This window comes from Megalops cyprinoides, chromosome 10 (assembly GCF_013368585.1).
Source record: "Megalops cyprinoides isolate fMegCyp1 chromosome 10, fMegCyp1.pri, whole genome shotgun sequence".
Classification (NCBI taxonomy): Eukaryota; Metazoa; Chordata; class Actinopteri; order Elopiformes; family Megalopidae; genus Megalops; species Megalops cyprinoides.
Window position 1 is genome coordinate 10,385,944 of NC_050592.1, and position 25,053 is coordinate 10,410,996.

The 25,053-nt window shown below is 46.0% G+C and overlaps 1 protein-coding gene across 3 annotated transcripts in view; it reads right to left on the minus strand.

Annotated features, from left to right (window-relative positions):
• Window positions 1–258: 258 nt before the first annotated feature.
• LOC118784544 (regulation of nuclear pre-mRNA domain-containing protein 2-like) overlaps window positions 259–25,053 on the minus strand; it is a 33,268-nt gene continuing 8,473 nt past the window's right edge. Inside the window, exons 2-17 of one of the 3 annotated variants that reach the window (XR_005005252.1) lie at window positions 20,279–20,408; window positions 19,523–19,656; window positions 19,304–19,356; window positions 18,983–19,109; window positions 18,689–18,864; window positions 17,940–18,330; window positions 17,439–17,681; window positions 16,740–16,931; window positions 12,931–15,279; window positions 12,487–12,618; window positions 6,422–6,604; window positions 5,948–6,060; window positions 4,104–4,218; window positions 1,594–1,689; window positions 1,227–1,384; window positions 259–354 (exon numbers count right to left, since the gene is read on the minus strand). Coding sequence is in view for 1 of the 3 variants with exons in the window: in XM_036538825.1 (XP_036394718.1) it covers window positions 12,545–12,618; window positions 12,931–15,279; window positions 16,740–16,931; window positions 17,439–17,684; window positions 17,940–18,330; window positions 18,689–18,864; window positions 18,983–19,109; window positions 19,304–19,356; window positions 19,523–19,656; window positions 20,279–20,408 (3,872 nt within the window). In the remaining 2 variants the exon portion in view is untranslated. Of the gene's footprint in view, window positions 355–1,226; window positions 1,385–1,593; window positions 1,690–4,103; window positions 4,219–5,947; window positions 6,061–6,421; window positions 6,605–12,117; window positions 12,619–12,930; window positions 15,280–16,739; window positions 16,932–17,438; window positions 17,685–17,939; window positions 18,331–18,688; window positions 18,865–18,982; window positions 19,110–19,303; window positions 19,357–19,522; window positions 19,657–20,278; window positions 20,409–25,053 lie in introns of those variants that run through there. The other 2 variants (XR_005005251.1, XM_036538825.1) reach the window with 2 other exon arrangements.

Below are 25,053 nucleotides of genomic sequence, written 5' to 3' on the forward strand. Positions count from 1 at the left end.
TCTGTTATAGGCGCCCTGGCCTGGCAGAAGTCCACGGGCAGGCGAAGACGGATTTACACTGCGTCGAGATATTTAATTTCCTGCACAGCGTGGTCTATGCGCTTAGCAGGTGCCCTTACGCAGGGTTCACTCACAGCATTCACACGTTTACTCAGCTGGGTGAGTAGAGCACTAAGTCAGCCGGTCGGACGACAGGAGCAAGTGCAAGCGACCGCGGGCCCCTCTGTCCCTCACCTGCCCGGTGCTGTCCCAGGCGGGGGGGGGGTGGCGTGTGGAGAGCTAGCAGCGGAAGGAGAAGCCAAACACCCTGTATACACTGCAAACAAACTCCAGACAGGATGGGATCTCCCATAACTGAGAGTCGGGGGAGAGAAGACATATAGGGTCGGGGGCAGAGGGGGAAGCACCAAGAGGGATTGTTGAAAAAATGTCAAACAGTCCTGTCAAAGTCAAGATACAGAGAGACAGATAGGTGAGAGCTAGGCCAAGATGAAAGAACACAGTGGCTGCAGTTTCTCTATGGAAAGAAGTTTAAAACAACAAACAGAAAACAGAGACAGACAACAATTTCTGAGAGGTAAATGCTGTACTTTAACCCAGATTATTTAATGTGCATGCTCTACGCTGAACTGCCTCACACAGGCTTCATACAACCTCAGATACTGGGTCCATTGTTACAGTTATAACTAACACTTTCTCTCTGTGTTACCTTTTCACCCTCCCTCTGTCATAACCCTCTGCCTGTCACTGTTGCATCCTCTAAGGGACAGAACAGAGGAGGGGAACGGGATGTACGTGCTCGGGGGTGCGAAAAATATGTGTTGTCCTGCCAGAGGCGAAGAACATGGGTCAGCCCGTCCCGTGCCTCTGACAGCTCATTGCGATGGTGTGCCCCAGAATCTGCCACCCTCTGTTCAAACATCACACTGGGGGTGGGGCAGGGGGAGGAGGACAGAGATGTGAGGTGTGACAGACAGTGTTGCGCAGCGACTAACTCATACCCCCAAACCAGGGGACAGGCACACCATTTAATGCCAAAACACTGATTAACACTGATCCCAAGTAACTGATTAACAGCTGACATACCACAAGACTGATACACTGTTTGATTAATAGGCACTGTAATTGAAAGACACTGTGATCAACAAGGACATATTGAAAAATGATCACGCTATCTACAGCTGGCAGACACAACCGCGGACCCCCTACATTATCACCCTCTTTACCAGCAGGCGCAGGGTTTCAGGGTGTAAGCGCCAGGGAGGTAATGTACAGTGAACATGTTCCCGCTGTAGGGCTCCCAATGGCCTGAGCAGTCCCATAATGCTTTGCTGTAGAGGGCAGGGGTCAGGACCTCTCTGAATCCATGCCTTTGGTACACAGCCTGAGAAAGCAGAAGATGAGGACAGGCAGGAAGGAGGAAGAGGGGGTGGAAAGGGAGGGGGAGGAGGAGGGAAACACAGACAGGAAGAGATGGGCATAAAGAGAGAGGGTCAAGTGGGAGGTCACAAGGCATCAATTTCTAAACGTCAACAACACTGGAGCTTTGTCATCAGTTGCTAAAAACAGCGTGCGTGTGATATGTGCTGGTACCTTGTTAAAATCGGAGAGTGTGTTGTAGCTTTTTTTGGCAGGAAGAAGAGGCCACCTGGAAGCTACCTCCACATCAATGAAGACCAGCTCCCTGTCCTGGGAGGTAGAAAGAAGCACAAGGATCAATGAATACCACTGCAGTGATGACACGACGGTGCTGAGTCAAAACACCACAACACTGCCCATACTGAAAATGAAAAGAATAGTGACACAGAACATACTAGCCAAATATGTGACCTAAGCATATCCACATAGAATCACATTCATGAGATTATTACCATATAACTACAGCTGTCACGTTTGTGTACACACGCACGGACACACATGGCCACACACGGACACACACACAGGCCTCCTCTCTCTCTCCTCGCATCTGCAGTCTCAGCGTTGGGCTTCCTCTTACTCTCCCTCCCACTCCTCCCATTCTCTCTCACCAGGGAATGAGACACCCAGCACTCGAAAAACACCCACCACACCCTCTAATACTTTCATTGGCCGATAATGCAAGAGGGCCACATATAACATCATCCTGTCCATCACAGCGGTCATCGTTAAAAATGGCCAGCAGTTGTGAGTACAGATAAGGAAACTAGACTTGGGACAAGAGCACTCCTTGATGTGACACTGCTAACTACGACTCTACTCTGGTACTCAAACACATTTCTTTAGTATACAGCAATCTACTAATCAAATGGCAATTCTTTAAAAAAAAGCTACACAACTCACCCTGCATAATGGCGTCTGCCAGAGGCAATATTAAATTTCCCAAACAAATCTACGTAATTAACTTTAACAGCAGTGGCATACCTAAAAAGGCTACAATTATTTTTCAATTTTTACGCACCAGTTACCAGCACCACAGTGTATGTTGAGGGAAACACCAATGAACATAAGCATCTCCCTAGCAAATCTGCAACATTTTTGAGATATTGAGAAAGCCACTGTGAGGGAGCAGAGGACCTCCACACACCACCGCATCACAACTCTGCATCCCCACAACTGAGCCACAGACATGCCTCATAAATGAGGAAGAGTGCATACACAGGCAGGGGGCTAGCTGCGAACTGGTATGCATGCTGTGTGGAAAGAATTATATGGGCGTGTAACAACCCTACACATTAGTCTGTTTTCATTTTTTTCTTTCTCTTTCACTTTTTTTTTTTTTAATCCCAGACGGACCTTATATAGACATTAAGTCACTCTGTGAATAATGTTCCAACAAGGTCAGACTACTGAAAACAGTCCTGTGTGACAAAGGGCTCCCCGAGCAGCTCGTTAAGCCGTTCCGCCAGGGACATGGGTGGGTACGTCGGCATGGGCTGCCCGTCACACTGCTCTCAGGCACCCTGTGACCCCTCAGGCGCCTGCATGTTGTTTCGACCACGTCAGTGAAGCCGCGCCCGTCCTCCAATAGGTGCTTGGCTCGCTATTGTGTGCCGGGTGACGCGCAGTGAGAAAAACGGTCACGGTTGACGTGACTGCATTGGCTACGCCCCAGTGCTCCAGGCCTCTGAGACAAGCCTAATGCGTCCAACTAGCCATTCGAAAGGAGGGCTGCGTACATGAGAAGCATGCTCATGCTCAACAGGTACGCAAGGACCCTTCAGCTACTTAGTACCTTAAATGAACCAAGTGAATCACCGCTACCAATTGGGAAACTGAATGAGTAGTCCTACAACATACGTGTGATGAATGTCTGTGTGATTTGCCGTTTTCTTTGACAAGACCTGTGGACAGTCATGGTGGGACCAGTTACCACCCCCTCAATCAGCTGCAGTCTCATGCAACACAACGAACACACCATTTAAAAACAAGTGTCATACCCACAGATGCACAAAAAACAAGCCAACTCACACCATACATAATCGGCTAAGCTGCAGTTCCAAGTTTACCCAAAAAAAAAAAAGAAAAAGTGCCAAAAATAGTAGGCTGCATAGTGCATCTACAAAGTGTGCACTCCCACTTAACCCTCCTGATAGTGCAGTATGTGGGCAATCTCTGAGAACTGTTATAGATATCATACAAAAAAAAAAGCACATCGTGCAAAAATTCCTTTTGTGCCTCCATTAATTGAAACTAGGGCAACAGCACCATCTTGTGATTACTGTTGGACCCGGACCCAGACCCAGCTAGCAAGGTAACAAAAGACAATGTGTTAAAAGCTGCACAGAGGAGGCTAGAAGCCCATCCCATGCTGTCTTGCACACAAAGACTGTGCCCTTCTCACAAGGTACCCTTATTTCTAAATACCCACGAGGGAGGAAGAGGGAGGTAGGTCATGGTGCAGTAGCTCCAGGTTTCGGTTATACAGTCTGGTGTTAGTGGGGCGTGCTTCCAACCTCCTCTGTAAGCTGATAGAAACCCAAGGGGGATTGCATAATCACAGAAAAATGTGCAAAGGAGATGCATACAGTACACGAGGCAGGGGGAGAGACCATTACCTCAGAGAGCCACTGACACAAACCAGACTGAAAAACAGCTTCAAATAAAACCAAAGAGATATACTGTACCTTGAAGGGCTCTTTCAGCTACTGAATATGGAGCTCCATTCTGGAGAAGGGAAGCTTGAGGGAGACTAACTCCCTGTTCCTCTCCTTCACCTCCCCTAGAGAGAAAGAGAGGGAGCTGAGAGAGAGAGAGAGAGAGAGAGAGAGACAGAGAGAGAGAGAGAGAGAGAGAGAGAGAGAGAGAGAGGAGGAGGAGGAGGAGAGAAAACCAGGTTACTGTTCTCTGAAGGGGTGATTACAGCAAACATTCTGTTTCACAGTTGCAGTCCTGCAAATGTAACACTTAAGCAAGATTACCAATTCACCTCTGAACAATGAGATAACTGAGTCAACACTGAAAAAGAATATTCAGAATGCACTGGTATACATTTACTTTACATTAGGAACATGGCTCATGGCTATTTTGCGGTGTTATGACACTTGGCCATCACATTCCATCAAAACTGAGTTTTAGCAGGGAACTCTGACCAATAATTCAGTGTGGTGCCACTGACCTGCTCTCCAGCTGGTAATCCCAGCAGAAGCCAGTCTCTGAACTACTCTCCCAACACACCTCTGCTCCCACATGTCCCTCCAGACTCCCCTAGCACACAGTCTGCTGACCGCCAAGCCACCTCAGAAAAAATGGTGAAGGTGGTGGGTAATATATACTGTCTATCGCTGTGCTACACACTGTGTGAGATCAACATGCCCTCCAACCTCAACAAGTATCTTTTAACATTAATTTTTAGAATTGTCAGGTAGGGGGGTGGGGTGGGGCCTGAAGACTTGTTTCCTTACTTTGTCGAGGAAAAAGGAGAGGAGTTTGAGGCAATATACAATGGAAAAATAAAATTACAGTAAAGTAGTTTCATTGTATGATAAACAAGCCACTTTATTTATGAGCAGTGCGACACTACACTCCGATTGATAAAATTGAGCCACATGATGGGAGAAAACCAATCAGTGGCCACTTTATGCAGTGTATGACAAAGACTGATACCATCTCCCAGACAAAGCTGTAGGGCACTCATTTTACATTGTCTCTATTTCAGTATTACATTACTACATATGGTATTTGCCATCTATTACAAATATGCTAGTGTGTACTGTGCGTCTCAGACAACAAATCAAATCCTCTGCTGGAGTAGCAGTCTGCAAGCCCACCACATAGAAGCACTTAATCACTCCCCTGCTCCTGTTGGGAGTGGCGTGTTCCTCACAAAGCCCCAGAATGCTCAGCAATATTTGAAGTAACACTCAACAGGCCTAAGGGCAGGGTTGTCAAATCCTTTTTCTGGAGAGCTGGAGTCCTTCAGATTTCCTTACCACCTGACCCTTTAAGCACATGACTAACTTAACTACTTAGTTTAACCAATTTAATCGCTTCTCCCAGCTGTGAGCCAGCCACTTTAAAGAGAAATAAAAACCTTGCTGAGCGACTGCCCTTTGGGACCAAAAATGGGCGCACCAGCCTAACAGTACTTCTACAAAAAATGAATAGAAACAAAAATAGGAAAAATAAGTCATTATACTCAAAATCCCCAAAACTGTATTTTTTTTAATCAAAGACAAATGTATTCTGACATCAAAGACTTTAGTTTTTTAGTTTAAAGGAGCCCTAAGTAGTCACAAAAATGCCAAAAGAAAGATATTTAATGGACTGTGTGCCAAGAATGATAGAAATCTAAAATCTAGTTGAGCACAGCTTTGGATGAGAAAAAAGCAAGCTTTCGGAAAAACAAATCTGACGTGGCGTGTGAGGCTTGTTCACACAGAATGACCCCACAATCTAAAAAAAGCCACGGTTTTAGTGTTCCCAAAATTCCCAAAAATCAATTCACATCAGTATGAAGTTCAGCCCGTACCTGATTGCCCTCAGCACCGTCAAATCCCAGCAGGTGCAGCTCAAAGTCTGCCTCCAGGGGGCACTGCAGCTCCCAGTTCTCCATCCATCATTCCCACCACTGCACTTTGGATACTGTGAACACACACAGAGCCAAGAGCCTTAAAACACTTCAGCAGTGATTCTCACACTAACGCACAAAGCACTGCATCAACACTCATGAGACCGCATACCCTGCCAAGATAAACACATGATTAAATCAAGGAAAACCAGCTCAGTTTCTGAAGTGCCATAATTGTTGTGGTTTTCTTTACATCTACATCTAGATTTAAAGGGGATCTTGAGAACTTATCCAAATAAGATCATTATCCTGGCCCTGCCACTGGGCTGCGCAAACATAACAACAGCCATGGCTTGATGGCTCGACGGCAACTCCATTAGTTTTAAACACTTTCATGTCCGTTTGCGTTTGCTGTGCTGAGGGCCGCCATGTTACCGAGCTTTTCTCTGCGATGACTAGAGGTGTGGTGACCCCTGCTGTGCCCTTCACTGTCCTGCCATCTGGCAGCGTGACTCGAAGTCCCTCTCCAGCCTTCTCCCCCCTCCATCGCTCTTCCCGTCTCTCACGCAGAGACTCGGAGGCGCACAGGCGTGCGGATCCCCACGCGGGCGACCACCGCTGAGGACAAATGGAGAGGTGGGAGAGAGGTGTGTGGGTGGGGAGGGCGAGAACAGGGGGGGGGGGGGGGAGAGATAAAGAAGGAGAGATGAGTCAGGATGAAGTAAGGAACAGAGGATAGAGAAGAATGGGAAGAAAATTAAGGTAAATACAGATGAGGGTGAAGGATAGTGCCTGGGAATCATAATAACAGGTCACACCAATATCAAATAACAGCAGCCATGTGTAAAATTTGGACAAGCTCTGTACAGACTGATATGCCATGTAAGATCTGACCATATTGTTATACAGGAAACGTTTGTCAACACAGTCAGGATGAGAACAGGAGTTAGGTAACACACAAGAAGTCAGCACTCATCCTCGTGTCTCCCATCCACTTAGTTCTCAATGTTAGTGATGACAACATTGAGGACACGTTTTAGCATACCTCTATTATGTATACCTCTATTATGTGTATAAGTACACATCACCACCATGTGGTTTTACAAAAACATGCCAGACACAACCCCGTCATCGTTACCATACTAGCCTGCAAATCAGATACAGTATTTGTAGTGTGTAACACAAAGTCAGTATTATTCCTATTAATGGTCTCTAGCGAAAGAGCTTGCTACTACTGTTGACAGCAAGCCAGCTAGCTTCCAAGCTAACTGCATTTAATTTCTAATTTAGCTAACGAGTTAGCTAACTAACGGGAACTGTAACTGCACACTCCTTTCTGTACGGCCTATCAAAACGCCGCTGGGCGTGCTGTTGTCTTAGAAACGAACAAGCTGTTAATCACCGCAACTAGCATCATGTTTCCAGCGTTTACTGTAACACAACTGTGACACTGCTGCTAGTTTAGCCTACCACCCCTTTGTCCCTCCTCCTGCTCGCCGCCATAACACCGGAACCAAAGCGATAAAGCGTACGAGACAGCCGATTGGCTGAGAGCGGACAAGGGGGCGAAGCCTACACACGCGAAAAAAAGCGAACAGAACAAAGTGCGTGCTTGCATGCAGCTCTGCGCAGCAACTGCGGCGATACGCCGACACTTATGTTATCTGGACAGGCCTTCTGTCACTCTGTGAGCGGTCCCCTCGGCCGAGCCAATCCAGATACTGTAAGTGTATCTGCGCAGTTGCTACGCAACTTTCAGAAGCGCATCTGCTGCAAACTGCACGGGTCTGAACAGATAGTCACTGAAGCGCACAGGGAACGATAGGAGCCAGGGGCTGCCTTTAAAAGTGCGAGATATGCGTATCGCTCGAACACAGACGAGTGTCCCCACGTAGCTCTCGCTGTGCTGGATGGAAATGTACCAGAGATCCCTAACTGCAGTGCGCACTGCAGTGACCGAAATACCAATTTAGAAATCCTCTATTCTCCACTGCATACGATTTTAAAGACATTTGATGACAATATCTAATAAGACAAGTGTAATAAAAATATTAATAACGGTATCCTGGCGATATGCGGATCTTATTTTTCACAAACCAATCATATTAATCTAACTTTATAAATTAATTTCACCAGAAAATTTAAGGTAAAGCATTTCTGATTGGGGGCACAAAAGTAATGCCCCTTTAGGATTACAGCCCGTTCTTTGGGGACCCTAATTATTTTACAGTTACACAAAATCATCCATTAATTCCGACAGAAACAAAATTAAATCGTCATGTAACCTAAGTGTGTGTTTATATACACAGGTCTAAACCTGTTGTCCTGTTTTCAAACGAGGTAAATGTTCAATGCAAGCCGAACTCTAATTGATGTGAAGTCCGCAGCTGAACAATTTAATTTACAAGTTTTTTTCATGTACGCTTCAGTCAGCTGTGCACACAGGTGTTCTGCCGAGTAAAGTTAAAAATACTCCATTTACCCTCTCGAAATGTATTTTCACGTGATAAAGGAGCCTACCCTACACCTACCCACGGCATAAGTAAAGTGTAGTCTCAAAAATATATCAATAAAAATAAAGCGAATTAATAACGATAGAAACGCATTAGTTTCAAAGGAGGGCATGTTTTTGACTGATCTCATATGCACACTTTTTCTGTATATATGAGCAAATATTTTCCATTTTTAACTATCGCCGACAAATATCTACTTTAAATAGGAGTGTATCAATATCGGTGTAGGTTTCTCTTTTTATCGTTCAGACGTCTTGGTCATATTTTATTTCATTTATGTTTATCACTGAGGACTTTAAAATTCTTTTTTGACGTAAACGTATGTGTGCTTAAATTTTGTCATTTCAAAAGGCTTTTTCGTGGACATCTATTTTCAACGTTCTAACTGAGCACCATGACAGAAAACTGGGGTAAGCGCGACCCTTAAGTCAATTTAAAAACAAGAAAAATACAAAACAAAATGAACAAAAACCCGGCGAAACACTAGAGGCGCACTACACGGCAACTCGGACACACAAGGCGTTAGCGTTTGCACAGCAATTCCCCTGTGAATATACACGTGTGGTTAGAAATGATCAAGTAACACTTCGGTATTAAAACACCTCCCACACACCGAACCTTCTTCATCGAACTTCTCACACTCACTTTTTCCCGGTACACATTTATCCAAACACGCACACACTAGATAGTGCGCATTCACTCCATGTGTGACTTGCAATACACTGCAGGAGGGCTGAAACTCGGTCCTGGAGCGCTATATTCAAGCATGTTTTCAGGTTTTTTTCTTTGTGGTGGCCAATGAGCCAGCTGTCCACTGAGGATTGCACTAGATCGGTGTGTGGTCACATCCACCACCGTGGTTAAATTAAAGCACTCATTGATTCAAGTGCTTTAGTGTTCTGGTAGCTTGACAAGCTGGGGTTCTCCAGGACCAGCTCTAGGTACCCCTGCAGTGCAGTCTATAGTTGGTGTGATCAGTCAAACAGAGGACATCTGTGGTCAACTACAACTGGTAATTGTATGAACCAAGCTCCTGTTATGTTGAACAGTTTTATTGACACCTGAAACTTGCCAGTTCTATTGGGCAGGGTATGTGGCTAACTGAGTTACGCAGGAGGCAAATGTTTCAGTAATGGAATTTTTTTTCAAATAGCTGTCAAAAATAAAAGCATGTGGGCAGATATTATAGTGCCATTGATTTGGGGGAGGTGGCAACTTAAAAAGAAACAAATTGGCAACATGCAAACAGGACCAAAAAAAAAAATTAAACTGAACCCTGACTTGTATATAGCTCACTGTAAGCATGTTTGCAGTGTGGAACAGCTCAAGTTCAGTGCAAATTTTAAATAACTGATGTTAAATCATGACCCAATGTATTGCAATAATATCCCAAATAAGGTTTGTGGGTGTGGAGACAAGACCACTTACTGGACAAGTTAGCCTTTTGGACACCAGTGAAAACTTATTCAATGTCTGGGAACAGGTTGGCATGACATCAGGCTAGCCATACACTTCAGACTGATACTGAAACAATCAATATAAGCTTCCAAAAACTGCAACCAAGAATGCAAAACAAAAAAAACCCTGCTCCAGAGCTGGAATTCAGTAAAGGTCAATTTGAAATACATGCATCTCTAAAATCTAGTGGATGGAAACACAGTTTTACTATGAACAACTGGACACCTTCTAACTTGTAATTAAATTCGCTGTGATGACTAGCAGAGAGGAGAGAAAAAGGAAGGACATATTGTGAACAGTTGAGGCAATAACAATAAATGAATGAAAACAAAACTATGCTGATCAGCATCTCAGAGCATCAAAGATAACTTGATCACAAAATCCGGTTTATAAATGCAAAACAAGACACCACTTATTTCCTAAATTTTTGAGCATTTCAGTAGTTCAGTAGCATTCAGATGCATTAACACCGTCCACATAAGACTGTATGTCAAGACTTGCATTGTTAATGTTAATACAGAATTCCGAAATTGTTCACAATTCAATCACAATTAGCTGAACTGTGCTGAGAGAGAATAGCAGAATATGCTAACGAAGAACTACAATTAGTACATGAAACAGTATATACAAAAGGCCTACTCTTAAATTGAGTAGTTAGCTGAGATCTTACATTGTAAAATGTTTGTCTTCATTTCTCAATCTTTAAGAGGTATAAACCATACACTGGCATTCCCAGTTAGCCCTACAGTCACACAAACACACACACCACACACAACATGTACACACACACGCACAACACGCACACGCGTTCACACACACACACACACACACACACACACACACACACACACACACACACACACACACCACCAACACCACCACCAAAAAGGCTGTAGAGTAACCAGGACAGGCTACGACACAGGAGTTCGTAATGACCAGTGCCTTTAAAGTGAAGGCACCAGTGACAAAGTTATCATTTCGTGTAGCTGTGCACATTAAAAGGAGGAACAGGCAGACAAGGAGATACAGGGCAAATGGAGGCAGAGAATACCACACAGCTGAGAGAACAACTGAAGCTGTGGTAAGGTTAAAAAAAAAATCAAAGAGGAGGTGTGGGGTAGGTAAGAAAGAAAAAACAAGAGGCCAGCTTAACAGATCAACAGAAGGGAATACACAGATCAGAGAGAGGAAGAGGGGAATAGAGAATAGAAAAAACAGCTGAATGTAGAGAGGCAAGGCTGCCTGCTGTGAAGCTGCTCAGTGTGTCTGATCTCCAGCTGCCGCTGTGCTGGCATGGCTCAAACTGAGCTATAAAACTCAGAACTGTACATCTCTTGCCCAAACTTTACGAGTGTGTGACATCAGAGAACATAAACACACACATACACACACGTTCGCACACACACACACACTCACACACAGACACGCACAACACACACCACAAATCAAAACACAGGAAAGGAAGCCTAAACAATCGTAACAAGCAGTTGTGATAACGACAGTAGTGGTAATATTCACCAACATACAAATCCTCATTACAGAATCCACCACATTAGCTAGCCATGATAATGATGGTAGGAAAAACCATGACTGTAAAGAAAGTGTCCTTCCTTGATTGTTTTCAAACTCTGGTTTTTATTAAAGTCAGTACATGTAAAAGCCGCGTGAGAACTGGAAGAGAGTTCAATCTCAAAGCACCCTCAGGTAATTTTATTAGCTCGTCCATTCCCTCTTAATTACCTTTTTGTTAAGAAACTTTTTTCCCCCTCACAATATTACTGTTACTTTCCATGATAGCTTTTTTCTTCCTTTTATAGGCACAGCTACCATCTTCCTTTCACTCAGAGCCAAGAGATGGTGACAGAGCAGATGAGAGGTGTATTTATACTATGTACAGCATGACGTTTCTATTACACTCATGTTTAAACTAATGTTTCACAATCTTTATAATAATAACAATGATGATAATAATAATAATAATAATAATGATGATTGAAAATCCATTTGTCTCCAGCTACAAAACAGTAATTGCAGACAACAGAAGTGTATTGAAGTAACACAATCTACCCTTTTTTAATCTATATATTCACTTGTGGAAATATATAGAGGAAGATAGACTAATTATTATGTACAATATTACACAGTCAGGAACGTGGTTAGGACTTTGGGTAGGGGATGGAGGGGTGGGGATTTCAGCATAATTTTCCAAAATTTTAAGAGATGGTCATAGAGATGGATAGAGGATGATTATATAATTTCCCCATTTGTAATAATCTGTGGGTCAGGAAATGCCTGTTTTGAAAAACAAACAAAAAACAAAACAAAAAACAGCTAACTAAGAAAATATTGTATGACCACTCACACACAGGCAAAATCCAAGTAAAAACTGAAACTGAGGGGGGAAATCTCTTCTTATTCAAACCGTTGTATTACACCCAACCATGAAATGTTTCTCTTTTAAATCACCCAGTAGCTTTAAGAAGACAAAAAAGGAAGACAAATTACAACTGAACTGAATCAAATAACCACCTTGTCTTTCTTTGATCTCTCTCTGCAAATCCTCTCCAGACTGCCATCCCTCTTCCTCCTAGTTCATCCTCCCATCATTTCCCTTTGACTTCTCCATGTGAGGACAAGAGGAATGACTGTATCCTCCAGGCCCTGGAGATAGAGCGGGGGTTGTAAGGGGAATACTTAATTATCTATAACACTGCACACTATGCACAGCCCTGTAAAGGATTTAGTGAGAGATGACAGACCTTACATGTAGCAGTGTGATAACTACATGTGGTACACAGCGTGTTAGTTTCATTGCGAAGTGATGGGTTCATATCTGACAGGAAGCTGGGGAGCTATTGACTTGGGATGACCCCTCACCCTTATTTATACATATGCATATTTCTCAAGGGTAACTTTTAATACTTCAGTAGCGTGGGGGTAAGAATGGTCTTTTTGGAGGATAGAATGGATTACCTCCCACCCCTCCTGCCGGAGAACCACTAAATGGCGGACCGGGTCGCTTCCCCCCAAGGAAGGGGGGGTCTCGGTCAAACTGAGGGGGGCGGAGGGGATGGGGAGGCCGGCCGCGGAGGAACTGTCTCTGAGGGAGAGCAGCTGGGTGTGGGGGGCGGAGGTGAGGCCGGGGGGTGGGGGAGGGCAGGCGCAGGAGCGAGAGAGGGGAAGGGGGCCGTCTGTGGTTGCGGGACTGAGCAGGGGGGCTGGTGGGAGGCCGCTGGTTCTGCTGCAGTGGCGCGGCGGGGGCGGGATGCCGGTTCGGCGGAAGGAGGAGGGGAGGGGGGTCACCTGAGGGCGAGGGCGGGGCCGAGGAGGCCGAAGAGGCCGGCGGGGGACTAGGGCCCTCCCTGACCCTGCCCAGCAGGGGAGGGGGGACCCCTGGGGTTCCGGGGCGGTGGAGAGGAGGGGCGTGACGGGGTGTGAAATGGTCTTTCACCGTGCCCAGCCGGGGCAGCGGGGGGTCGCCAAGCAGGGAGGACATGAGAGGTGGGGGGCAGTGGGGGTTGGGGTTACCTGCCCCGCTAACACCGGAGCTGCCAGCAGTGCTGCTACCGGCCCCACCCCCCCGCTCTCCCCCGTCGGGTCTGGAGGGAGGGAAGGGCAGAACGCGATCGACGGGCACTAGCACGCCCCCGACCATGACTGCGGAAGGCGGAGACAGGAAGTCCTGGGGCGGGGGCGGCGGCTGGGGGATGGGCGGGGGAGGCGGCTGTGGGATGGGCGGGGGAGGGGAGCTGAAGAACGAGGATGGAGGCGGGTGCGGGAGGGGGTGAGGGCGAGAGTGAGGGTCTTCGCCCGGGTAGGCCATGTGCGCCCTCTCCTCAAACTGGAACTGCCCCGGGGGCAGGTGGGGGTGGGAAGGCAACAGATGCGACGGCGGCGGGGGCAAAGCAGAGCCGCCCAATTCGTCAGAGCTTCCCTGCGAGGGCAGGGCGGGGTTGCTGGGACGGGGCGGGAGTCCGAGGGACGGGGGCGGCCCCAGGGCAGGAGGGGGCGGCCCCTCCATGTAGGCTTCGTCGTACCAGCTGCCTGCAGCGGGGCCCGGCCTGGCCCCGGCCCCGGCTCCTCTGGAGTGGGGTCGCACGCCTCGGCCGATCACCCGAATGCTCTCCACCGTCTGAATCCTCTCCCCCGACATTCGCCGGTTACTGTACCCCAGCGTTTGTATGGGGGCGCCTTCCCCGCACGCCGAGGAGGACACCAGAGTTTCGATCCGGTGGTAGTGCCCCGTCTCGGACTCGCTGCCTGGAGATGTCCCAGAGGCCTTCTCCTTCCCGCCTTCGCCCTCTCCCTCTCTCTCCTTGCCCCCTTCTTCCAGCCCACCGCCTGCTTTCCGGGACCCTGCGGTCTTCAGGGGGTGATGGGGGTAGGACTCGCCCGCGGTCGACCCTCTCCTCTCTCCTCCTCCATCGTAAACGCTGGGCTTGCCCAGGCTGCTCCCGGCACCGTGCCCGTCCTTCCTGGCTTTGCTGTGGCCGGGCTTGGCGTCTTGGGAGATGGACAAGGAGGAGGAAGAGGAGGCAGCCGACGTGGACAGAGAAGCCACCCCCTTCCTCTTCGCCGCGTCCTCCCCTTTCGGCTTCAGCGCGGACTTGGCCAGCTTCTTGTCCGTCCCAAAACCGGAGTAGCGTGCGGAACGGTAATCCCCGTCACGGTCCTCCGCTTCCCCGAAAAGTGCCTGGGGCGAGATGGAGGCGTCCCAGGAGTCACTGCGGTAGGCGGTGGGGGAGAGGTCATGACCTGTGGATGACGCCAGCTTCTTCACCCCTCCTAAAGAGCTGGAATCTGTGAGGAGCGCCAGGGATTCCGATCCGGGCTTGTCCATGATCTCGTCCTGAGTAGGGGTGCCCCCCGTCTCGTCCCGAACCGGGGTCCCGTCCACGTTCTCGGACCCCAGCAAGGGGCTGTCGCTGCTCCCGCCAGGGCCACTGCCCAGGATGGGGATACCGAGGTTCAGCGCACTGAACCCCGGGTTCCCCTGGAGAAACTTGTGGATCTTCGACTCCAGGCTAGAAGGGGGGGTGGACACAGAGGGAGCGGGCTCTCTCTCTTTCTCCATCTCTCTCCCCCTCTCTCTGTCTAGCTCACGCTTGTAGTTGTTGCCCAGTGGCAGTTTTTGCTTGGGCGTCGTGGGTGTGGTGGAGGTCTTGCCCCCCGCCGCAGACGACGATGACGACGACGGGGTGGCCTCTGGGGCAGTGTAGCTGTGGCCCCGGGGGGGTGCGGCGGAGCTGGAGGCGGGGGGGCGCTCCTTGCCCGCCCCTGAGGTGGCATTTCCAGCCACACTGTGCAGAAGGGAGGACAGACCTGAAGAAAACCAGAGAAAGAGTTTACACCAGTAACCGACACTGAGGGCTCAGGCACGTCCGTGGGGACGGGAGAGAAGAGAACAGACAGGAGCCGGAGTATCTCACAAACGCACTAGAAGGGGACCATCCGACAAACCCTCCCCGACATGCAAACAAATGAAATGCAGGAAACCGTACAGCCATACCTAAAAAAAGGCATAAACAGGAGAGAGAAAGAAACGCTTGCTCATCAAAATCTTGTGCTGAATGAGACACCAAGCACTTCAGGTGCCAGCACAGTGTACATGATGGTGGTCGAGGCGTCGATTGTTCTCAGCGGACGCGAGGCAGCGAGGTGTTAAAACACTGATTGCTGGGCGAGCAATCTTCATTTGTCTTCATCTGAGCGGTAACATTTTCAGTGGCTGCGCCGCAAACCATTTTGCTGTGAACAATGTGGACACATTAGGTAACAATGAGAGGCTCCTCTGTTCAAACTACACAGCACAATGAGGAATACACCGTTATCATGGTGATGTGTGGTGTAGTGGTATGGAGCAGGATTCATAATCGAAAACCTAAAAATGCCTCAGTAAATATCCAGTAAATATGGAGCCATATGAATGGATGATATTTAAGGCTGTAACCTATGTAAGTAGCTCTGGATAAGAGTGTCTGCTAAATGTCAGTAATGTAATGTAATATATGTAATGTGTCCCGAATCCTACCAGAGAACCCAGGGATGCACAGGTCTTAAGGACGACGTAAACAAGGTCTTGCCTGGTAAATGTTTCCATTAGTGTGTAATATGTGTTTCACTGCAGAACACATAGCTAGAGATTACAAAACATGGCATTTTGGAATAAAGTAGACTCCTATCTAGTCTGCTGAGCACAAGGCAGCTTGCATAACTTAAAGTGTAAGAATATGATTATACTGACATTTGCAATAAGTCAAGCTCATTGGCAGTTGCTTAATAATTAATCTGAACCACTGACAACCGCTCTAGTCTTTAATATTCAGCTGAATAGCTTTTTATAGTTTAAGCATTCACACATAACTGACATGGCAAGCGGTCATAAAAATAGACATTATTTATATGTGCAAACTATATTGACAGCAGTGTTAAGCACCGATGGAACGTTGAAAATCCAGAGAGAAAATAATAATTTCCATTTAGTCTACACAAGCCTATGTTCAATACATCATTTTATTCCAGCTGAGTACTCTGCATGAGCGGGAAAACTGGGTCACCGCCTGGCGACTGTAGTAAGATGTGCAGAAGGCTGTGACGCGGTTTAGCGTGCCATCTTTTGGCGACGGTCAAGATGTGCCCGGTCCCGCCAGGCGCCACTTTTTCGCGGCTTTACTGCAGAGCGAGACGACGAAATCTCACAGGAAATTACTGGCGGAAAAGCTCGCTGTCCAGATTCTCCCGCGGGTTATCGCCACAGTCCTTCTTTTTTTATTGCCTCTTACCCTGCAGCCCGCCACTCTGCGCCTGCGTTTTGGACAGGGCGCTGAGGATCCCCTCAGGGGTGATGTCGACCCGGGACAGGATGCTGGCCAGAGGGTTAGCAGCTGGGGGACCTCCGGGGGATGGGGTGGGGGGCTTGAGGACTGAGGGGGTGGTTGGGGTCCCCGGGGAGGGGCGTGACACTGGGCTTACTCCTGAGAGAAAGAAGAGCGAAACCAGTGACAGTGACGGTCAGAGCAGCCAAATGGATTAAATCAAAAACCACTATTAAATCAATAGTGAAAAGTAAAGAAAAGTTTGGAGTTGTGGCAACTAAATCATTTATTACTAAATATAAATTAAAAAGTCCCACCCTACTAATCTTTGACTGAGCATGTGGCCTTGCTGCAGATCTAGTAAGGAGGCCATACCATAATTTTCCAAAAAAATTTGGGTTGCAAGGCACATGGCACCAACAGTCAACATAAACTGATGGTGGGGGAAAACTCAGCCCTGACAAACGGAGATAAACAGCAGCACAGCAGCCCCCCTGATCAGCGTAAGTATTGTATTAAATGACGTTGAGAAAAGGTGGTAAGTCGTAGTTATCAGTAACACCTATACATGCAGCTTTCTGGTGTCTTAATTCAGACAACAAACGATTGTGTTTTTCACCGCTTCAGAGCTACGGTGGCTGTGATGTCACAAAGTGAACTACTCACCAGTGCTCTTCATCACAGAGGTGAGGCTACTGAGGATGGAGCTGATCTTGCCCAAGTCCACGTTGGCCAGGTTGACAGGGAGGGGTGTTGCAGGAGTCCCGGGGGTGCTGGGAGTGGGGGTGGGGGTGGAGGGAGGTGCGGCCTGTTTGGCGGGAGGTTCCTCTGAGGCCCGCAGTGGTGGAGGGGCAGCAGCAGGGGCTGGCTTGGATGCAGCGATTGGGGCTGGCTTCTCTCGTCTCTCCTCTACTACGGACACAGAGGAAGAGGATGTACACGGAGACAAACAACAAGCATTGAGCAGTTGATTTATTAACATTCCTGCTTCTTTCAATCTTCTACACCTCTCTGTCTCCCCAAAAAGCCAACAGTCTTCACGCCATATCATTTCTCTCATGTATGATCCATCAGCTGCCCTTCCCTCAGCAGTCTCCTTCTCACTCTACCATCACACTTCCATTACCATCACTTTCACCCCATTACCCATAAGACCTCACGCCTCACCAATGATGCTTGTGCCCTCTGTCTCCTCCCCCTCAGAGAGCTCCATGTCCTCCACGTCCCGGTTGTCCCCTTCTCCGTGTCTGTGCGTCTGTCCGTGCGACCGGCCGGGAGAGGACAGGGGGCTGGGGACTCCCCCCAGAGCGATGCGTGCGCCGTCTCTGTCGTCCATGACCCGTCCGTCAATGTCCATCGTGTTGGCCCCGTCCGTTGCCCCCTCTCCCTTGGCACCCCCGACCCCCATGCCGTGAAAGGGGGACTCCGAGCCCGTGGGAGAGGGGGCGTCCTCGGAGGGGGAGGGGATGGGGGAGTCGTCAGGGTCAGGGAGAGTGGCCTTCAGGGCGTCCAGCTTGCGCTTGAGATTTGATACACGGTTGGCAAAGGTCTTGTAAGCCTGAGAAAGTGGTTGAGAGAGTTATAAATTGCATTCATTACACTTTTAAACAAATGGCAAAAAGGATCATGGATGGACTACTGAAACCTGATCATGCAGCACTTCTAATATTGCTGACTCCTTACATGGCTTTTTGCTTGTGTTGTACCCGGCCTCACTTGTAAGACGCTTTGGATAAAAGCGTCTGCCAAATGAATAAATGGAAATGGAAATGGAAATGGAAATTTCACACATTAACACCTTCAAAAGCATTTCATTCCCAAAAGAATCAACTGCAATGCTTTTCTGTGTGTAGTGCAACTTGTTATGTCAACAGATAGCCTACCCTCACGTATAAACCAACTTTCCCCCGACTCACATTGGCGACAATCTTGACCTCCTTGTACTGCATCTCATAGAAGACGTCTGCGTTGCCCAGGGCCTCCAGAAGGGGGGGCCCTCCTTTCATCTGCTGCTCCAAGAAGCTCACAAACTCCTGCAGTTTTGCACTGCCCTCCTCGAAGTCCTTCGAGAACTTCTTACCCCCTGCCTTGTCTGAGGGGCGGAAAGACAGTGAGATGGTATCCTCCACATAATAAGTTTATTTTAAAATAATAAAATCATCAGCACTGCCTAAAGAAGAGAAAGCTGAAAGACAGTGCTGCAGTCTCACCTTTCAGTCTCTTCAGTGCCTCTGTGCTGCAGACGTCCACCCTCAGAGCAGAGAGCTGCTTCTCCTTTAGCTCCGCCTCCTCCACAGATCGCTTATACACTGACAGCTGCTCGATAAATGCCTGAGGCTGTGCGCAAGACACACAGAGGGAGCAATCGGCGCATGTGAGTGTGAGTGTGCATGAGTGTGAACGGCAGGCAGACAAAACCTAACAAGTACTGTACAGACAAAATATTTCAAACATAAGGGTTCGTGCTGAAAAATCAAACCAAGAAGATGTAAGATCTTCGGAATCTATTGACAGAAATGAAAGACACTCACTGCAAACTCTGCTACTATCTTGGACTTCAGGGTGGCTTTGGGGTTGACTGGGGCTGAAACGACATTGAACAGTTTAATGGAACTATTGCTGCACAGTAAAATCCATCACACATGCAGCTCCAACACATTCTGCATTAAGAGGCCCACAGGTGTGGGCCATGGTGTGCATTATTACTTTGCTAGTAGGTACACAGCTGTATTGTGTAGAGTGCCACTCACTTTGAGGCTTACTGGCAGGGGGCTCCTTCTTCACCAGGCAGGCTTTCAGCTCCGTAATGAGCTCCTCGGGGTACACGTTCCTCTCCTCCCAGATGGTGAAGATCCGCTCCACAGACTTGCGCACTTTCCCGTCTCTGAATGGTGGTGAGACAGAGCAGGGTCATGGGGTCAGTGCAATGACAAATGATATATCCAGGAAGGGTTTCCAGAGCACTTTTCATACTCTCCAGCATCCATGAAAAAAAAAAATCAGTGAGGCTTAAAATGTACTTTTCACCAAGATAATTCCTTTGGTTCTGCTCTGTATTATAAGTAATGTGATTAAAAATTACTCATTGCTAATTGCTCATGTTAATTTTCAAAGTAGAAATTTATACCTAAAAATAGCTGAGTGTTTGACGTTCAGAATGTGAGATCTGAGAAAGTTAAGATTTACTAGACTAACTTTCTCTCCCACAATACAGAGATTGAGGGAGAACCAACTGCAGGGCTTGTGGTGGATTTTGTTAAGTTGATACTGAAAGATGAAACACAGTGTCAGTGCAGGGTGACATGCATTCAGAGCTTTAAAGGTTATCAAACTCCGACTCTGCACAAAGACTAATAATAACCTAGAATGACAGTTATGTACATGTGCATCACAGCCATTGCAGCTCCTATTGCATTGCAAAAGTGTCTCCTTAAGCGCGTATCATTCCGTTAGGCGCGTGCCTGTACGTCTGTGTGTGTGCGTGTCTGAAGCCTCCGTGTCCTTACTTGACCAGTAGGGCAGCTTCTGGAAGCACTTCTGCGAAGGAGGAGCGATAGACGATGGCATTCTTCCTCTTGCAGTTCTGAATGACATCATTGGCGAGGTAGAACAGGTTCAGTCTGTGGGGGGCGTCAGCTACAGAGGGGGACATGAATTTGCCCGGTGAGATCATCAGAACTTATAACTGTGCACAGATACGACATTTCCAGGTTACTGGTTTTGGTGACTTTTGTGGGATGACATCTAATTAAATTCAATTCAATTTTATTTGTACAGTGCTTTTTACAACACAAGTTCAACACAACATCAATCAAATAAAAGTTAGCTGAAACAGTTGACCAACACCTGAATACAAAAAACCTACAACTGTATGACATACAGCTTACATGGATGTCATAACCAATTAGACACAACTATGTTTTTATGATGTATAATAAAAGAGTTCAACATGTCACATACCAGACAACAAACATTCTTCTAGTTCTGCAACAGCCCCAAGTTCAGTCTTCACAAGAATAAAATATTGTACACTTCATATTTAAATCAGTATACATTTACATTATCCTCGCTGATGGACCTCTGTGGGATCTTTATTTGTATGTCTCCCATTGCAAATATGAAGGGGATGATGCTACATCAGGTCCCAAACTGTACATCGTCCTCCTCAGATTTGCAAGTTAAAAGAAACAAAATGCAGACACACCAGTTCTGCAGACTGTATTGCTGTTGGTCTGAAAAAAGTTTCTGTCAAAAGCACAACCCCCTAATCTTTACAAATCATAAAATACTACACATAATCAACTATCGAAACACTCAGTTTCAATACAACTCTTTTATGACCCTTCTGACTCTCCCACTGAAACGGCAAACAAACTGCAAAGTACCAAATATGATTTAGAAGATAAAGTGCTATATCTATAAACAATGACCATATAACACCATTTATAACATGCATTGTTGCTGGGCTATACTGTTGCTATTACCTGAGAGTGAGTTTTGTCTGCGGTGAATCTACCTCTCAGTCCAAACAATCTATTTAAAAGCCACTTAGTTAGGATCTATAAGGAAATTAATATTAAGGCAAAGCGTTTTGGTGGATTTACCAAGACATTATAAACCAGACCTGTAATTGGCTCAGATCAGGCTTGTTTGACAACTGCTAAACATATACATAACATAACATAACATAACATAACATAAACATTTTTGAAGTTTTTCAGTGCATGTAAAATTGTGTAGTCCATTTCAATTTCTCGTGCTTGTAATTTGTACACTGTTCTCAAGTGCTTGTTTTCTGTCAGTCAATCCTTCTAAAGTGACAAAACGTAACAATACAAAACACACATTCATTTAGGAGAAAAGTAGATTTTGACTTACGGAACACAAACCAACGATCAAGGAGGGAATTCAGTTTTGGGCTTACAGAGTACATGCTAACAATCAGGTGCAGACATTTAACTGTCAGCCTCAATTACTCTAAATTAAATGCTTAACTCTAACTGTTCTAAGCTGCATTAAAGATACATTAAACATTCCAACATCCTGTTGTGTGCCATTGCCATTTGTCCACCATTGCTAAACTTTTACTTTTACTATTACATACGTATTACACAATCAGACGTTACAGTTGGTCTCATTTCACTCTATATTTCTATCAGTGAAAACTGCCTCTGCGCACATCCAGTTAAAAAACAGACAGAGCTGGATGACGCTGCTTCTCACTCCACGCTGGCACGTCTGCTGCATCAATATCACGGCTCATGGCTAACTGTTTATCATTTCACAAATGACAACGGCCACTTTCTAAGCCAGACGACAACTGGATGCTGTCAGCGCTGCCGTTTCATTCCCAGGACAGCTGGTCTGTGGAGTATAAATTGCACTTCGCGGCTGGCGGCGCCTCTGTTCAACAGCTAAAAATGTTAATGTCTGTAACTGCTGCTGACTAATACATCCAACTCGCTCAGCGGATCTGATGCCCGTTCACATCAGATCAACAATATTTTCACTTTTCTATCTTAATTCAGAATGCTAAATTATGCTAAATTCAAATTATTATTATAAATTATATAATAGTAATCAGAATAAATTAGAATGATCTAAATTAGAACGCTAAATTAAGACAATACGTGGCATCTCCAACACTTTATAGCTAATTTAAACCTTGTTATACTTCAAGGTCTTGCAAACTTTTCCTTTTCTGTCATAACCTATACACCCAATTTCCTAACATGCAGTAAGACCGTTGCATGATCAATGATCACCGCTTGATCATTATTGAAGACTTCACATTTATGTTTTTTTCCTAAAGCATGAAACTGATTATAAAAATTAAAAACCACCCACAAAATACCAGTCAATATTGTAATACAACAGCAATTATATTAGATTTTTTCACCATTCTATTACGTTCACTAGCATATTGGCAGCTAGTCAGCTAGGATGGCATTGTAGCATTCAGTAGTGGTAATAGTAGTAAGGAGCAGGACTCATAACCAAAAGGCTGCTGGTTCAACTTCCCTCTGGGGCACTGCAGCTGTACCCTTGGGCAAGATACTTCAGCCACAATTGTGTCAGCAAATATCCAGCATGAAATGGATAACATGTAAAAACTGTAACCTACGTAAGCTGTTCTGGATAAGAGTGTCTGCTAAATGCCAATGATGTAATGCAATGTAGTCAGAAAGGCTGTGGTGTGCGCTCAGTTGCTGAGTGTAGCGAGCCATTTCGGTTAATTAAATGCCTCATTTTGTTGAAGGACTACAACTGGACCAGGAGGAGGACGTAGTGTGCCAATATTCTACTTTGGGACTACATCCTCAGTGGTTCTCACTGGCAGAAAGAGATAAGGGGGGCTGTTTAACTGACCACATGTCACTGTTAACAATACATCAGTCTCCCTTATTAATTAGTTGAATTCCCCCATGAAAATGATGTCTTCGCCCATCAATTCCCCAATGGCATCCTTTTCCTCATTTTCTCCCTCACCAACTTGAAAATTCCCTCAAATGGGTGATTTTTGCCTGGTCTGACACCTGGGGGATCTCAGTTGTTGACTTCCACATAGAACAAATAAGATCAGAAATTACATGGATTTTAGAATTAAGAAAATGGTGGGTTTCACATTGGTTGAAATTTGCTGCAGTTCATGATAACCATTTCTATGCACTGACCTACTGGAGTCTAATGTCATTTCCAGGTGTTAAAGCTGAAAACAATGCTCCTTCAAAATTATATGTTGATCTTTACTGCTTTTCAGAACTACTTGAGTGGCATTTTATAATCCAAAAGACATGGCACCCAGATGGTATAAAAGTCTGAAAAATTCTGAACAATACATCTGCAAATCTTAAACAGCGGTAATAGCAGATTCACTTGTCACGGATTTGTTTATTCAAAGCATGCAGCTTGACTTATGCAAGAAAAGTATTCACAATGAAATCAAATGGTTTGTCTTGGTGATAATTACCAGCTGAAATACCTAGGCTCATCTCACTCAGATAATCTCATGCATGAGTGCTGAAATGAGATGATTGCAATACTCGATGCTGTCAATGGTGATATATTGTGCTACTTGTTGGTAACCAATATTCCAAGCATCTTGTAGCTGCCTGCCAAATCTCAGGGTGTCTCAGAGCAATGAGACGAGGAAACCCTGGCTGACCTACCAACCCCTACGTTCTGCAGCTGTGGGCTCCTATTCATTGTTGACAGACAATGTGGTCTTTCGTGAAGCTTGACTGAGGGACTCTGCATTCAACATCAGCACCTTGATAACTGACCCACTCAAGACCCCCCCCCCCCCCCCCATGGTGACATCATATTTAAAGAAGAAACAGATCTAGATCTTAAATGCAATCAAATGCAATGACACATTTTCTTACCCTTTAAACATGGTCAAGGGGTGAGCATCAGACAGACAAGTAAAACTACTGCATCACTGCAGAATTTGCATGTAAAGTTGATATGCAATATATGATATACAGCTGCTGTTAAATAACTTCACAAGGTGGTGTGTGTGTGTGTGTGTGTGTGTGTGTGTGTGTGTGTGTGTGTGTGTGTGTGCGTGTGCGTGTTCCTCTACTAAGGTCAGTCATTCCTATTCCTATTTTAAAACCTAACGTTTATGCCTTCAAACTCAATTCATACAGTTAGCTAACTTGCACAGCAGCAGCACAGTCTTAACTTGCAAAGCCTAAGAATATACACTAACCAGCATGCATGCTAGAAACGAAATGCCCAATTTTAAGCTGCAATGGACAATTTTCACGTCGGCAGGCTCAGTGCTCCTCCTCTGAATCGCACGACGACCCCATTAACACTGGACCCAGTTCAGCCAAGCTGCTCAATAGCTTACTTTTGAGGTGAGGATTACACAGATAAACCTGATCTGTGTCCAAAGCATAAAGGCTCTTCCTGTTCACAAAGAACCCCTCTGACAAGACATGGATAACAGTAAAATGAATTTTACACCAACAATTTATAGGCATTTAAAAATGGTGGAATTAGGGGGATCTTAAAAGCTTTTACCACAATTTTGCAAGTTATTTTAAAAACTAGGAGTTATTTTCCCAATTAAGTCTCAACTTTGCAAGTAGATATCTTAGTTATAGCTGTCAGAGTATTAAGCATTCATTTAATCAGAAATATGCTTCATCATGAAAAAGGCTGTGTTTTTAAGCAATGAAGTAGGGAAATAACAAAACTAAGCTAAGCCATTTGTGTAAAAAAAAAAAAATGAATGCCCACTCACACACACACACACACACACACACACACA